At 42.3% G+C, this 15,977-nt stretch overlaps 1 protein-coding gene across 7 annotated transcripts in view; it reads right to left on the reverse strand.

Annotated features, from left to right (window-relative positions):
* Nucleotides 1–478: 478 nt before the first annotated feature.
* WDR76 (WD repeat domain 76) overlaps nt 479–15,977 on the reverse strand; it is a 113,594-nt gene continuing 98,095 nt past the window's right edge. For all 7 annotated transcript variants that reach the window (XR_003042667.1, XR_001517687.2, XR_001517686.2 and 4 more), the window contains one exon: nt 479–1,542. Coding sequence is in view for 1 of the 7 variants with exons in the window: in XM_015596066.2 (XP_015451552.1) it covers nt 1,521–1,542 (22 nt within the window). In the remaining 6 variants the exon portion in view is untranslated. The remainder of the gene's footprint in view (nt 1,543–15,977) is intronic.

Below are 15,977 nucleotides of genomic sequence, written 5' to 3' on the forward strand. Positions count from 1 at the left end.
TTTTAGCCTTTATGGCTTGAAAATGAAGTGTCCCAAGAAGAGGTAGCCAAATTCTAGATTTTTATTCACACACACAAAAAAAATGTCATTTGAACCCAATGACCTATGGACAGATGACAAATAAGAAAGAGAGATTAAGAGAGCTGACCCTCAGACTTTTGGTTATTTTTGTTTCATCCCATTTGCAACCCTTGAAGGTCCTTAGAAGATATGCATGTGACTCATTACAGAGTCTGAACCCATAAAGTGGGTCGTGCCTGAAAAATGTATGAGGACTCTTGCTCTGAGGGATGTTAGCGAGGGGACAGTGTCAGGCCTTTTCTGAGAATTCTTAGAACTGGTTGCATATAAATAGAGCCCGAAAAAAATGGGAACTTGTCTTGAAGATATCTTTTTTGTATATAGAGAGTATTGGTGTGTATGTGTGTGTGTGTATTTATACATACTTTGAAAAAAATTACACCCTCTTCATGGAAACTGCTTTAGAAGTTAGGTTCATCACTGCTACATGATTTAATCACCAAATTGCTGAAATGTTTCCCTCGGGAACGAATTGACATACAGTAGAAATTTTAATATAATGAAGTGAATGTGTCAAAAATTCAAACATTTTTCATTCTTTAACTTATTTGTATTTGAATTTAGAAGAAAGGATAGCTTCAAGTAGATCTTTATCCCCTTACCTAAAAATAATGATGGGTGTCAGAGATGAACACCAAAGAGGACTCAGGACTTCTACCACAAATTTGCAGGCAGCAGCCAGGTATTAGAGGCCAACACACTTTCAACTCCTTTTATCCTGTCAACTTGGTTGTATTTGGTTATTTTAGAAAATGCCATATGGCACAGCTATTATGTATTCAGAGTCTATAGTTAAACTGCCTGCGTCCGGTTCCCAGCTCAGTCAGTTAACTGTGTGATAATAAGCAAGTTGCCTACCTTCTCTGTGTTAAATGACTATAATAAACTCATGTAACAGATGGGAAAACTCAGTTTATGGATGAGAAAACTATTATCATAGTACCTATTTTATAAGTTGCTGTGAAAATTAAAGAATACATGTGAAATGCTTAACACAGTGCCTGATGCATAGTTAGCCCTCAGTATTAGCTTTCTTTCTTCTTTCTTCCCCACCCCTCATATCTGGCGTCTCCACCCATGGGAGAATTAAGCCCAAGGATAGCTATTTAAAAACCGTCAGCTTGGCCACTTCTTAGCTTTTGCTACCAGCTGGGGTAAAAGATTTTTAGTACTAGGGGTGTTTAAAATGTGGTAGAGTTTGAGTTATCTCTTACTTTTCATGTATTCTAGCTGCCTCTGCCTCAGTAACAAGGAAAATTGAATTGATCAAAACTTAAAACTTTTCCAACACTCTGTGCTCTCTGTCAGACATGATGTGCAGCTGTGCTTTCCCCCGGTCGTGATGTTTCTCCTCAGTTCTCTCGCTGCCTTTCTGAGTCGCTCTGTCAGTGATTCGACTTTCTTGTTCCCTTGCCTCCTTCTCCATCTTCATTCATCATTCATGCTTCTTTTTGGAACCACCTTAAGAACAGGGATCATAAAAATCACCATTTTTAAAATCAAAATTTTAAGTTTCAAATGGATTTTCTCTTGTAAAGCTTCCTATAAGACAATACCTAAGCTCTATAGGAAGACAGTTTTAACTGTCAATTTTTGCCTAACTCAAAGTTATCGGCATGATATTGAGATGATAGCTTCTGAACGTATGGAATTCGGGACACAGCACAAACAGAAATTTTCGTAGCCAAGCATGGCTTTTTTTGTAATCTATCAATAATATATTTCCTGGCTAATATTCCTCACACATACCATTAGATCCAAGGTAAAATATCCAGCAGCCATCCCTGTGTAATGTTTGCTAAAAATGAATCATTCAAGACATTTGTGCCAGGAAATTTAGATTTTAAAGGCTATCGTACAATGAAACAGAAGTAACTTAAGTACCAGTATTCATTAAATTCTACTAAAATGATAACTTTAAAAACAGTCACTTCTACAGATATGGGAAAGGTCTGCATTTTTTTCTTTTGGATCAGTTAACGCCAAATTGACAAGGGGTTTGGAAATTTAAAAGCTGTTTAGCTTATAAGTGAATCAAGAGAAGTAGTTTCTTGTTTGAAATAGTGTCATCCAGTGATTTAAAGACTGAAATTGCCTATAAGGCTTCCAAAATATATACTTTGATTAGCTTTAGGAAATAAATTAACGAAGTCATCATTATCTATCTTTCAAAATGAGCTGGGAGTGTTTGAGGAACAGAGAGGCCATGTGACCGCTATGTGAGGAACAAGGGCAAAGAAGAGAACAAGCTGAGTCTGAGACCCCCTTTTGTCCTGGAGCCCACCTGCCCCATCTGGCAGGACTCTTGCTTTAAACTTTTCTCCTCAACCACCCCTGTCCTCGGATCTTCCCTCCTGACCATAAGGCAACCCGCCCTCTATTCCCCTCCTCTCCCCGCAAGACTCTCAGACATGTCTTTCATGCTTTCTGTTGCATTTTACATTAATATGTTAGAGATATCCCAGAGCCTGTGTGCTGGGGTGGAAAGATAATTAACAGTGGCTCTGAGCCTGAAGTTCATCATCTGAAAAACAGAGAGGATTAGAAATAATGCATGGAAATAAAGTGCCTGACGCGTAGTTAGCTCCGACTCTGCTGTCCTGAGACACATCCCTTTCCTTCCTGTTATTTTCACATATATCTGAATATGTGACTATGATAAGGGAAACTATTAAATTATAAGTATTTATAATCATGCTGCACACTCACACACACACATAAATACTCCACCACACTATGAGGTAAAGAATCCTGCAGTTGACTATCTCAACTATTCTGTCTTTGTTGTAATGAGTGGAGAACTGGATAGAGTTGCAAATTTGAAGCATTCAAGAGCTTTGCCTGTAATACACACATACACATACATATAAAGAGAGCACGAGAGAGAAATAGACAGGACGAGAACAGGGAGCTGGAAGAGGGAGACCTGAGAGAGGAGGAGAGATCTGGGTAGCTGCCAGAGGAAGTGAAACTTTAGGGAAGGTATTTCAAAAATAATTTTGGGGAAAGTTGTGCTCTGCCATGCTGTGTATACCCTCCTCCATATCCCTGAGAAATTTCACAAAGGTCGTGTTACCCTTTGGTATGTTTGCAGTTGCATGCCTGTGGATGTGAGTGTATGCAGTTGACTGTGATTTCTTGTGTCAATTGTCCTCACAGTGGGCACAGAATGGGAGTATGGCAGCATCAAAGGGCTCAGGTTCCAGTACCCTCTTCATTCATACTAATGTGCAAAAGTAACAGGTAAGCACAGGTTCATATTTTTAAAAAACTAAATTGAGACTTCCTGAGTGGTAATTTAAAGTAGTTCCCCTCTGCTTACAACTAACTATGAATCTGGCTTTTCTTTAATTTCTTATCTAGTTCTTTGAGTTCAGGAAAACTTTTTATTTAAAAAACTGGCATCAAAATTTTTAGTGAAGGAGGTTTCTGCTTCCTGTAATGGCCAGGTACTTCCTATTGAACCAACCCTTCACAGCATTAACAACTCTAAATGCTTGACAAAATATAAAAAACACCCATCTCACACCACTGGAGCATGATTCAGAAGCAGGTAGAAACTGAAGGAAGGCCTACTCTTGTGAGAAGGAAATAGTAATGGGTGAGCTTCCCATTCTCTTATGGCTTTTAGCTTGAGGGTACATCCCATGTGGTGTCAGATAAGGCAGTTAAAACTCATAGAAGCCCACAGTTTCTATCAAACCCACAGAGGTCAGAGTTTGAGACAATCACAGCAGCTGGGAAGTGAGGGAGGAAATCTCAAAAAGGACAGAGGCAGATAAGGGAGCCCCAAATTCTATGAATAAATTCTGTCCAGGTCTCTGGTTGACCTTTAACTATGCATGCTTGGGACAGACTCCATAGAGCTCCGGTAAGCTTGAAAGAAGCAAGACTTTTGAACAATGTTTAAATCTTTTCCAAGTAACGTCTCCTTTTCAAAATGATGAAAATAAATTCTTGATTCAGGGTTATGGGTGACCTATGCCAGCAGCTCAGGGTGCAAGGCAGGAACCAAACCTGGACAGGACACTCTTCCATTGCGAGGCGCCCTCACACTCACCCACACTCACTTAGACTGGAGCAATTTAGACATGCCAGTTAACCTCACGTGCACATCTTAGAATGTGGGAGGAAGCCAGAGTACCCAGAGAAACCCACGTAGATGTGGGGAGTACCTGCAAACTCCACACAGACAGTGGTCCTGGCTAGGAATCATTTTTTTTTCCTCATCGACATTATAATGAAATGACATTATCTGATGATATGCTGTATAGGAAAACATTGAATAACAGACTACATTCAATGCCAAAAGGATGGCCATATACATAGAGGGACTTTTGCTCTCAAAGAGAGTTACAGTCATTTCCTAGGAGCGCTACAGCAAATTATCATCAACTGAGTGGCTTGAAACAACAAATTTATTTTCTCAAGCTCTGGAAGTTTGAAATCAAAGTTTCAGCAGGCCACGCTCCCTCTGAAGGCTCTAAAGAACCCTTCCTTGCCTCGTCCCAGTTTCCAATGGTTACTAGCAACCCTCAGCATTCCTCGACTTGTGACTGTGTCACTCCATTCCCTGCCTCCAACTTCATATGGCTCTTCTTTTTTGGTGTGTGTCTTTCTCCACTCGCCTTCTTATATGGTCAGTATCGACTGGAATTAGGGCCTACCATAATCCAGGATGACATCATCTTAACTAATTACATCTGCAAACACCTTGTTTCCAAAAAGGTCATGTTTTGATCTTCCAGGTGGACGTGAATTTTAGGGGGACACTGTTTGACCCAGTACAGAGGTACATAAAAAGTATCGTGAAATATCCAGAACTTCAAGTTCTAGGTCTAATTAATCCTTAAATAGTAAAGTATTTTCTATCTTATGGAACACAATTATTCATGAAAGTGTATTATGTATTATGATTATGAATACCTAATTACTCATGACTCATTTATATTTTGACTTTCGTATTTATTGCCATTGAAAGCAACACAAATTTTATTTCATTATAAATTTTTAAAATTAAGACATCACTAAGTAATCCTAGCCCCCTCCCGTCCCTTACCCCCTCCCATTGTTCCAAATGAGTAAGGTTAAATAAATTTCGGGGAGAACAGGGGTTGCAAAGCCCTTGACAAAATCTGTTTTCTAAAGCAGAGCCATTCCATTAAGCATACCTAAATTTAGGTTTTCAAAGCCCCATAGACTCTGAAAAGTAAGTTGTTAAAGCTGGTAATGAGTTTCAGTGTTGCTGCATTTGGAAATGTCTACATCACAGCAGTAGCCGTTATACTAGATTTCTCTAGAAGAGGAGGGGGCAGATCTGAGCGAGTCCTGTCTTTGAGGCTGTCATTTCAGATATTAGTTGGAATTCTATATTCTTGACCTTCATAAATTCTTAAGTTATAAATTCCTAGCAACTGTAATTTGTAAAAAGCATGCGGACAAATCCCCTAATGACAGAGATGATTAATGTAAAATATTTAATTCAACTCAGAAGGACCAAAGATAAAACACCCTCTTCTTCCATCACTATACCAGCAATCCAGGCTTTTTCTAACAATATTCTTGGGTTAGAAAAAATGCAAATGAAGCTTTTGAGATTAACTTAAAGTGAAAACATTTGCAGCTGTCATGGCTAATTTGACAATAAACATGAGCACCAGCAATTCTCTCAATATATTTTTTGAGTCAGTATCTTAGGGTTGAAAAAAATAATTGCCCACATAGTTCTTGCTGTTGGGCTAAATCTTTACATGTATTTCCTGTGCCTGGAATTGACTCTCCTCTCTATAAAAGTGATCACTAATATACATACAACTCAAAGTTAGTGCTGAGCCCCAGCTGCTAGGTTCACAGGAGCATCTCTATAGTTTTGGGGGGCATAATTGTTTCCATTTCTGCCTTCCAGTCTGGGAAAAGGGCACTTGGAATGGGATTTGTGAGGTATACTTTACTGCTTTTATTTTTACAGCTTTTATTCAGTCGAGATTCATTTCTTGAATACCCACTATGTTTCAAGGATTTGGCATAGGAAAAGAAATAAGACAAGGTCCCTGTCCCACCTACCTTGTCTCCACTGACAAACCAGTAGATAATTCCAACAAATCGAGAGGGAGGATATGCCTAGAATGCTATGGGAGCTCAGAGGAGAGCTTCTGAAATTTGCTTTAAAGAACTGTACATGTCTCTAGTTATACAAGCATGATTTCTGTGCTTTGATAACTGAATTCAGCCATAGTACCAACAAGAAAGAAATGTATTCTAGCAAACAGTTTTTTAAAAGATAAGATTTGCCAAAACAGTATGCTCTAAAAATAAATCAGTGTAATGACTGATCTAAGAAATCTTAATTATTTCCTTAATTAAATAGTCAGAGCCTTAAAAGAATTAATGACCCATTCACCAAAGTCATCGTGGTAACTCTCAATTTAAAGATAGCTTTCAATAGATTCTCCCAACCTTCTTACTGAATTGAAATTGTGGAAATTGTCCTCTATTCCTACTTCTTATTTATCCTACTTCAAATTGGTCATTTAAACACTGTTTATTCTGCCACCTAAATATTTCTTTAATTCATAACATTTTATCCTCATTGCCATTATCTTAGTTTGAGTGCCCATAAGAGCTCACTTGGATTGTTACAATGATTTTCCAACTGGCCTCTCTTACCATCTTCCATTCCTCCTCCACCAACACGAAATCTATTCACGTCTTATTCCCACTTAAAATCTTTTCGTCCCTTGCCATCACCTACAGAATAAAGTCTTTAGCATGCCGTACGCGGCCATTCACACCATCTGGCCCTTGTCTGCCTCTCCATGTTGATCTCCTACAGCAGACCTCCTTGTACCAGGCAGTTAGTTGAAATTCCTAGAACGTGCCCTGCTCTGCACATGTCATTGCCTCTGCTGTTCGCCCACTCCTTAGGCTGTCAAGCTTCTATGCATCCTTCAGGACTCAATCTGTCAATCGCTTCCTTTGTGAGCTCCTTCTCGTAGTCTCATTCCACCAGACTATCCCTGTACATTGTACATACCTCTGTTGTGATATATGTCATCCCACTGTCATTTGTTAGAGATTCTTCTCTACCCAAAAGTAAGGTTCACTTCTAGTTAATAGAAAAACTGAGAGAATCATCTCATCACTTTTCATCTCTAGTTGTCACCCTAGGCCAGTAGAGTAGGCATAAAGAATTCTTTCTTGAAGTCCAGGGAGGACTTGAATACACTGAGAAGCCTGCTCCAGGCCTGTTCTGTCGACTGTGCCGCTTATACTGTCTGATGTCACATGCTTTTCTAAGTAAGCAGCTTTGATGAATTGAAAAGAGCACTCCAGAGAACAACATACAAGACACTCTACCTGAAGAGACAGACCCACAGGGACAAATAAACTTGTCAATGATGTATCATTTTGCTGAGGCAGCAACTTTTCTTTTCATGAGCCAATGACTTCCTCTGGCCTACACAAGCCATGTTGAAGATTAGGGGGCTATCTATCTGGAGTGTACAAAGGAAAAACAAGATTGATAACAGCCTTTTGGGGTACAGAAAGAGTGCATACGACCTCTCGTGTTACACCCAGCTCCTGCCTCAGCTCTCCAATATACGGAGGTTGGGATTGGTTATCAACTGATCTCCAATCTCCAGGATATAGAAATTTGGAAATGTCTGATGCCCAAAAGTCTAAAAGAAAAAAGTGAGAAGAAATCTGGCCTTAAATACTGCTCATTTCTTATTCATCATCTTCAAATATTATTAACTAAGTTACTGGTTTCCTGTTAGGTTTTAAGGATGTCCCCCTTTATGTACCTTCTGGAGAAGCCCAGCATCTGGACTTTTTTCCAACAGGAGTGGTTTTCTGTTTGAAGCAGGCCAATAGTGCCCAGGTTGAAGAGATCCAAAGAATTCAGAAAGGAATTCAAGCAATAGGCTTAGCTACACATTTAGCTATATAGTCAGAGGATTATAAGTCCAACCCAAGACTGCATAGAAGGATGGAACTGTAGGTTGCTTCTGTAGGGGCCATATGAGAAAAATCAAAAGATTTTAGTTTAGCATAATGGGAACTTTGGGGCAAGGCAATCCTGGGTTTGAGTCCCACACACTAGTTATATGGTCTTAGACATGTCATTTAACTCCAATAAGCCTTAGTTTCCTCTTTTGTAAAATGGGGTTAATAGAAACATTTTTATGGACTTGTTAGCATTAGAGATAATGCTTGTATGGTTGTAGAATGCTTTGCACAGGGCAGGCTCTTAAGGAATGGTAGTTATGATTTTGAGTTTGTGTTGAGAGTGATGCAATGGTATCTAATGTCCTACCCAGTCCTCCAAGGAGTGCCATCAGCAGTGGTCCATATCCAGTGACTGCTTGAGGCAAGGGTATAAAAGTCCTAGCTCAGCTTGAAACAACTCTGAAGGACCATTCTAGCTACAAAACTCCCCATGGTTCAGCCGGGTTGATGTTAGGCCTGCATCACAGTTCAACTTCTCCCTCTGCCCATTCCAGCTTTCTTCCACTCCTTCCCATGGGTGTTGATCTCAAGAGCACTCCTTAAAAACATCCTGCTAAACTCCATGCCAGAGTCCACTTCCAGAGGAACCTGAGCTGTGACAAATGATAACGCAGGTCTCCAATCCTATGTTAATAATTATCCATTGATCCAAGGTGCTGAAGCCCAGAGAATACCTTGTGGCACTTTGGCCAGGTGTCAGAAAATACTTTAGAAAGACAGGCAAAGCATCAGGAAAACTATAAGAGAAAAAAAGAAATCCCTAGAGACATATGGAATTTGCCCATAGGAAGGTATTTGATAATTTCCAGAAGTTAAAAACATCCTAAATCCTATTCCACATAAACCCAAGAACATGGAAATGTTTTCCAACATCAACTCCCTAAAAAGAACTTGGCTATGAGATTCATGTCAATATAATTAAGCAGATGTAATGATTAGTCTTTTCCAGTATTGAACTTTTAATTCCCTTTTCAATGGCAAGGACCCAGCTAAAGACCTTCCTGGAAGCAGAGCCAATGTTTTCCTTCCTCGTGACTGTGTGTGGGTGGCCTAACCAGTTATTTTGTAGCTGGGCTGTACTGCAGGCACCTTTCTGGTGCCCAGTGACATTGAGGCTGGGAGCTCCTGTCCCACTCAAGGACAGCAAACTAGATAGAAGGTAAGACCTGGGAACCCAATCCTGAAATAAATTTCTAGGGTTAACTTAGACTCTACTTTGGACGGGGACTCCATCTCCAGGAACGGCCTTATTCCAGCATGATTCTTCTCTGTTCTTTCCTACACTGGGATCTGTTCTTTCCAACACTGGGATCTGTTCTTTCCTATACTGATCTAAACTGGGTATTAGGAGTTGAAGACCCAGGTAAGATTAGCTGTTGCTAATTGTCAGCTATTCGCCTGGCCATGTCATTTAGTAGTTAATGAACAGATACTTCCTGAGCATGAACAAGGCTCATGTGCACCTTGAGGACCAATACTGGATACCACGCTTCCATCTCTCCAGATAATGGGAAGTGAACATGAATATGGGAGAGGCAGCAGCAGGACAGTTAAGTGGTACAGATAGTGAGTGCCATGAGACTAGAGGAAAGAAGCAGGCTTTTCCTAAGTCACTTTTTCACATGTCTCTAAATCTCATCTCGATGTAGCCCTGAGAATGCAAAGGTAATGCCTTGCCTGAGGGAGCCCCAGAGAGACATACAGTTGACCCTTGAACAACACAGGTTTAAACTGTGAGTCCTCTTATACACAGATTTTGTTTCCAATAAATACAGTTGGCCCTTCGTATCTGCATGTTTCGTATCTGTAGATTCAACCAACCACAGATCAAACATACTGTTTTCACAGTTGGTTGCATCACAGATGCAACTGTAGAGTCAAAAGTTATATGTGAATTTTCAACAGGTAGTTGGTGATGTTAGCACCCCTAACCCCTGCATTGTCAAGAGTCAACTGTATATCGAGTGTTTTTCCAAGTAGTTTGTCATCCATTTTTTGACCTTCGAGTAACATAATCAAGTTAGCAACAGATGTGCAAGATTTTTTTCAGTGGTGACATCTCGACTAGTGTTGCTGTGCAGCCCTCAGGGGACTCTTGGTCTCAGTATTGGTGGCCTTGCTGTATGTACAAAGCACAAGGATGACAGGGGTGTGCCAGAGGCCTCAGGGGCACTGCTAGTCTCAAGGCTCTTGCCTCTCCTGCACTCACTCCATACTCCTCAGGCTGAAGAACTGCTGGAGGAGCAGTGATACACTTGCAGGGGTCTTGCCCCTCTGCTCTCTCTATCACACTGCAAGGCCTGGACCATGGTGTAACCTGATGCCCTAGGGATCCAGTCATCCCTGCCCCACCCCCAGTGCGCATTAGGTGATACATCGCCAAGCTCCCAAATTATTCATAGACCAAGAGGCTCTGTTGCTGCTCAGCCACTAAAGTATTGCATCCTGGAAAACCCTAGGTAAACAAGTTCAAGGACCCAAAGGCAGTCACCCTTAGCTTTTACCTCTGCCTAAGTTCAGAGGCTCTGCCTCCAAAACAAGTTTAAGATAGTGCAGGATGAGGTGAAGGGACACTTTATCAGCCTTTTCCCATCTCTGTCATTCCCTAGCCCTTCTTTATTGGATGATTAAAGAGTTCTCAATCTTATATATACAGAACCTACCCCCACCCACCCAGAATATCACCCCTAAGGCCCTCCCATATAGAAATTCAGGAGCCCAACTGCCACCTGGGTTGTAGCCTAGGAAACCGAGGGCCTGAGGAGGACGGGAGAGGTAGAGCCTCAGGATCCATTCTGAGAAGATCCAGAACTGTCCTCACTGTACGAGGCTGGAGGCGTGCACTGGATGATCTAACAGGAATTTTCCATCGCTCACAGTGAAATGTAAAATGACCAGACTCGTAGCAGGATAACAGTTTTATATAATGGTCTTCACTGTCTCAGGCCTGCTAGAGGCAGTTTCTAGAATTGAATGAATTGTTTAGTTACTCTTTCTGTTTACTTTGAGCAGTGGCCCTGAGTTTCTAAAATTAATTAAACTGGTGCTAAATGTCTTAATAAACATCAACCTTGTAAAGCTACCTAACTACCCTTAAAAAACAAAAACAAAAACAAAAAAACCTTTGTCATCATTTAAGAGAATGATTTCTCTGGTCAACTAAAAACAGAATCAGAGACTTTGGGCATGCAAGGGGATGTGAAATGAGTTACACAGAGGGAACCTGAGGCTCAGAAGGAAATGAGTTGCCCAACAGCTCTCAGTCAGAATTTACCTTTCCTTACTCCACTCACTTCCCTCCTTCCCCAAACTCCCTGCTCAAAGCTGAGGACAGACTTGCCTCCCTGGAATGACATCCTCGGGGCACATATCCTATACCCATCTACTTCCCAGCCCATGATGAAGGGATCGCTGGATCCTCTCCCAGGAAAGAGAGGAAGGAAAAAGCATCATGGCCGCCAAGATGAAACTCTGTCTGAGAAGCTCAAAGAGCACAGGGAGGAGGCAGTAGCAGGCAGAGGTCTGGGGCAGCTCCCAGCCCACCTCTTAGATGAGAGTCCCTAGAGATCAGGAGAGAAAATGTCCTGGAACAGACTTCCTGCCACTGGCAGCAGGACTGAGGTAAGAAGGGAGCTCCTTCTCTGAAGTAGGTTTGATGAGAATTACCAAGCTTTACTTTCTGATGATCTAGTTCATGGCAAATGTGCTGTGAGTTTTTGACCTATTTAGCCATTGAAAGGAAATGATAATTGGGGACTTGAACTTTCCAGCCAGGATTAGGCCGTTGCCCACTGTTATGAAAGGCAGAATTTGAAAACCTGGCAGAGTGAAGCAGAGATCTGTGGTATTTAACTCATAAGGCTAATGCTCTGAAGTTGGTATACCCGGTATGTGAAAATGTGAGAGCTGAATAAAAGAGAAAATTATGCTGACAGAGCTGGATTGCAGTGGAGTTCAAATATCCATTTTTCCTCCCCCTTAGTCTTTGCTTACTAAGTGCTGATAGTGACCATTAGGTGCTGGAGAAGGGTTGATCTAGTCCATTGATCTCCAGACATTCAGCATCACCTTGGAACTTGTTAGAAATGCAGATTACCAGGCCTCACCCCACACCCACTGAACCAGAAAATCTAGGAGAAGGCCCAGTATTCTGGGTTTGAGCAACCTTCCAGGTGATTCCGATACAGGCTCAAGTTTGAGAGCCTGGTCTAAAGCATAGTGTGGTTCTGAATTTGTTGTTTATTAAGGAAACTCTACCTTTTTTTCAGTTACAGTTGACATTCAATATTATTTTATATTTCAGGTGTACAGCACAGTGGTTAGACATTTATATAATTTATGAAGTGATCCCTCCTTCCCAAGTATTAGGAGAATATCAAGAGTATACCATAAGAAGCTCTGTCTTTGTCTCTGTGTTGCTGAGTAGAAGCTGCCAGGCCTCTGAGGGGTTTGGGATGATGATATATATTTGATATTTTCTGTTCTTCTTCCACCCTCCTCTGGGGAAAATTACCTTGGGGTATGAAGAAGATGCCAATCTGTTCTTTGAGAGCCCTGTAGGGCAGATTTCCAAAATAGTGGCCATACCCATAAGCTTGGGGGCACAGCACAGGTGGACTTGTACCAGGGCTCACCCAAGTGTTCTTGTCTGGGGAAAACTAACTTCTATTCCATGAGTGTATAGTCTCATTGCTGAGGTCTTGTCATGTTCAAGTCCATTCAGCCTAAAGGAAGAGCTCACAGGAGACAGAGGAAGTTGGTAGAAAAAAATACACAGGATTTTTATGTATCTTGTGTCTCTTGTTTTGGGCCTCACAATAATCCTTTGAGAGATGTAGTATTGGTCTTGTTTTATAGATAAAGAAATGGAAGCTCAGATGGATTAAGGTCTGTCACCTTAATCTATGTCTGCTCAGGTATGAAGTCACAAGCTAAGACATGGCAGATCAGGGCTTCAACTCCAACCCTGGTGCTCATCCTCAATGCCTTCACCTTCCCAGAGCACTTCCCCTCTCTGCTCTCTTTGCCTCCACCTCAACTTCAAGGGGACATGAGTGACCTAACAGGATAGTTGAAAAGGAGATTGCACCAGGACTGTAAAATTCTGGCCTATTTCATTAGTGGGATGTGTCCAGCTCAGAATTCCTCACATTTGTTGGTACTGGCCAGCAAACAGCTTTCTGCTGAGAGGGAGAGAAATTGGGGGAATAGCTCCAGGGTTATGAGAAAAAATAAGGATGCTGAGCTTGCCATATTTCTCCTGACCGAGGCCACTCCTTACAACCCCAGATTTACCAAATAACATGTGCATTTGCCCTTTGCAAAAAAAGCCAATGTCTACCCAAAATTCTGGACTTTCTTCACAAGTTTTCCGAAGTACATTGTATAAAAGGCATAGTCATATGAGAGTGTCTGTGTCTGTGAGAGAGACAGAGTATGCACTTTTCACAAATATAAAGTAATGAGTTTGTTCCTAACAAGCCTGGCTGAGTTTTCAGTATTCTGCAGCTGCTACATGACTAGTCCACTGAGATATTTAGCACTGGCTGGAAAAATACAATCAAAGTATATTCAATCAATAACAAGAAACAGCAATGCTTCTGAGAGTAACCTTACTGTAAAAGTGGTCTCACCATGGGAAATAGAGACAAGTTTGCTTTTCTTCAAGCCCAGCTCAGGGTTTTTTTCTTTCCAGACACTCCACCAGATACAAGGAATCCACATAGGAATGAGGACACCTCAGCTCTTGAAGTATCATCATTGCTGTCTCAATAAGTCTAGCCCTCTCATTAGCCCTGCTCTTACACGCTGTATAGAAGCAGGTTTGAGGTTCTGCTCAGAGGGTCTTAATTGCCCTTGTTGGGTCTGGTTTGGACCATCTGTGCTGACAGAACACTTAGTCCTCCCTCCCATGACATTTACTTGCACACAGTGACCTCCACGATCCAGATTGGATGTGTTTTCCCCACCCCACGAGCATATCCTCTGCATGCCATACCATGTGGTGATGAGCTAAGCCAGTTCTCTGACCTGAGCAAGGACTGCCAGCAGGGCTCCCTGAGGCACCATGCCTGGCATCTGAACCTACAGATATCTATTTGCATTATGGAAATCACCCTGACTCCCTCAATTTGCATGTAGAATGGCAGGGATTGGTGCAAGAAGTTGCTGCAGTTCATTAAGGATTAGGTGAGGCCAGTGGCTGCAGGAGTCTGTTCCTCTCATATTCTGAGCTGTGACTTCCTTCCACCAGGGCCAGGCCTCTACCCCAGAAGCCATATGGCCACCTGGCCCCACAGCAGCTTCCTGGTGCTACAGCCTAGATACCAAGTATCTGCATGGGCCCCATCCTTCCCAGCCTAACAGTGGGTTCTGGAGTCCATCTCCTCTGAGAGTAGGAAACAGTAGGCACTCCTGGGCAGGGCTCAGCTATGGCCCTGCTGCATTTGGGGGGACCCGCTGCAGAAGACGATACAGCCGTAATTCGGCCTGGAATGAACTTCCCTATCTTCTCCCAGAGTGAGCTGGCTGCTTTTAAGCTACAGCCTCCGCAGTGCCTGGACAGATGTTGTTGGTTTAAGACTAAGCAAGAAAAGTGGGTTCCCGGGCCATGAGCTTCGCAGGGATCCCCTCCCTTCAAAGAAAATGTAAATTAGTGTGGAAGGTGCTGAGGTTAAGAAATCTGGGACCCTGCTGTGTTTATGCCCCTTATCCTCCCTTTGTCTTGGAAAGCGAGGCTGGGTGTTGTGTACAAACACAGAGGCAGAACTGCACCCTGGTAATTGATTCACGCTTTTCGTCTCAGCTTACGTGCGCCATGGCCCTGAGAAGATGAGTAATGTGCCTGTTCCTCTGTGACATTAAAGTGCTTTTACATAGCATGTGCTCCTGAACCTGACAGACGTCAGCACACACATGCCCTTGGAGGACACTGATAAGGAAAGTACAGAAGTCTTTGGCCTACCAGAAATTTAAAGTTAAGCTAGAATGGAGGCCAAGATGCCATCTCACCCCTGTAGCCTACTCCTTCCTGTCAGGCCTCTGAGGACAACTTGTTTGGCTCTTGCCCTCTCCTCTAGGCACCCCCATCTTGGCGTGGCCCGTTTCCACCCCTGGACTCTTGTGCTTTTGGACTACCCACTGTCTCCTGCCCTCCATCTCACCTCTGCCTTCTAAGGGCCCATGAAACCATGGTCCAGGAGCTGAGAAAGTCAGGCTCACTCTTGCCCTCTTTAGGACTCACGTAGTTTGCTCTTAAAATTAGCCTGCCTCACAGGTAAGCCAGATTGAATAAGCTGAGGCCTAGTGAGTGAGGGGCTGTCTACAGGTTAAGCCGTCCGATCAGGATGCACCCTGCCAGAGCCCCTGGGATTGACACCATGATGGGTTCAAATAAAACTCTTCTTCTGCCTCAGGGTATTGATTATGAGGCAGAAAATGCAATTAACCTTGACTAGTTTAGGTCACTGGCCCAAGCCTGCTTACTGCTTGCTGCCTCAGCCCCTTCTCTAAAGAAGAGACCAAGTGCTGAGAACCAGAATCACACGCTCTAGGGAGGAGCAAGAATCTGAATTCTCCCAACCTCAGAGTTTCAGAATGACTCCGAAGGGCTCACGAATTCTGTGCACCATATATAGGGGTTTCACTTATGTGTGGTGTTATCTTCATATATGTGGGGGGTACTACTGTGGTTCATAAAATACAAATTTATTTTTTAGTGGGTGCTCAATAAGTTATTTTGGCCCAACAATAACTTTGAGAACAGAAAAACCCAGAGGTTCAGCTGGATTTGGGTGCTTTGTCTCGGCACACTTGTCTTGAAGATGAATGTCCTCAGGCTTGGAGCCTTGACTTTGTGACTAAATAGTAATCACCTGTCAGCCCAA

Source organism: Pteropus alecto, unplaced genomic scaffold (genome assembly GCF_000325575.1).
Source record: "Pteropus alecto unplaced genomic scaffold, ASM32557v1 scaffold86, whole genome shotgun sequence".
Lineage (NCBI taxonomy): Eukaryota > Metazoa > Chordata > Mammalia > Chiroptera > Pteropodidae > Pteropus > Pteropus alecto.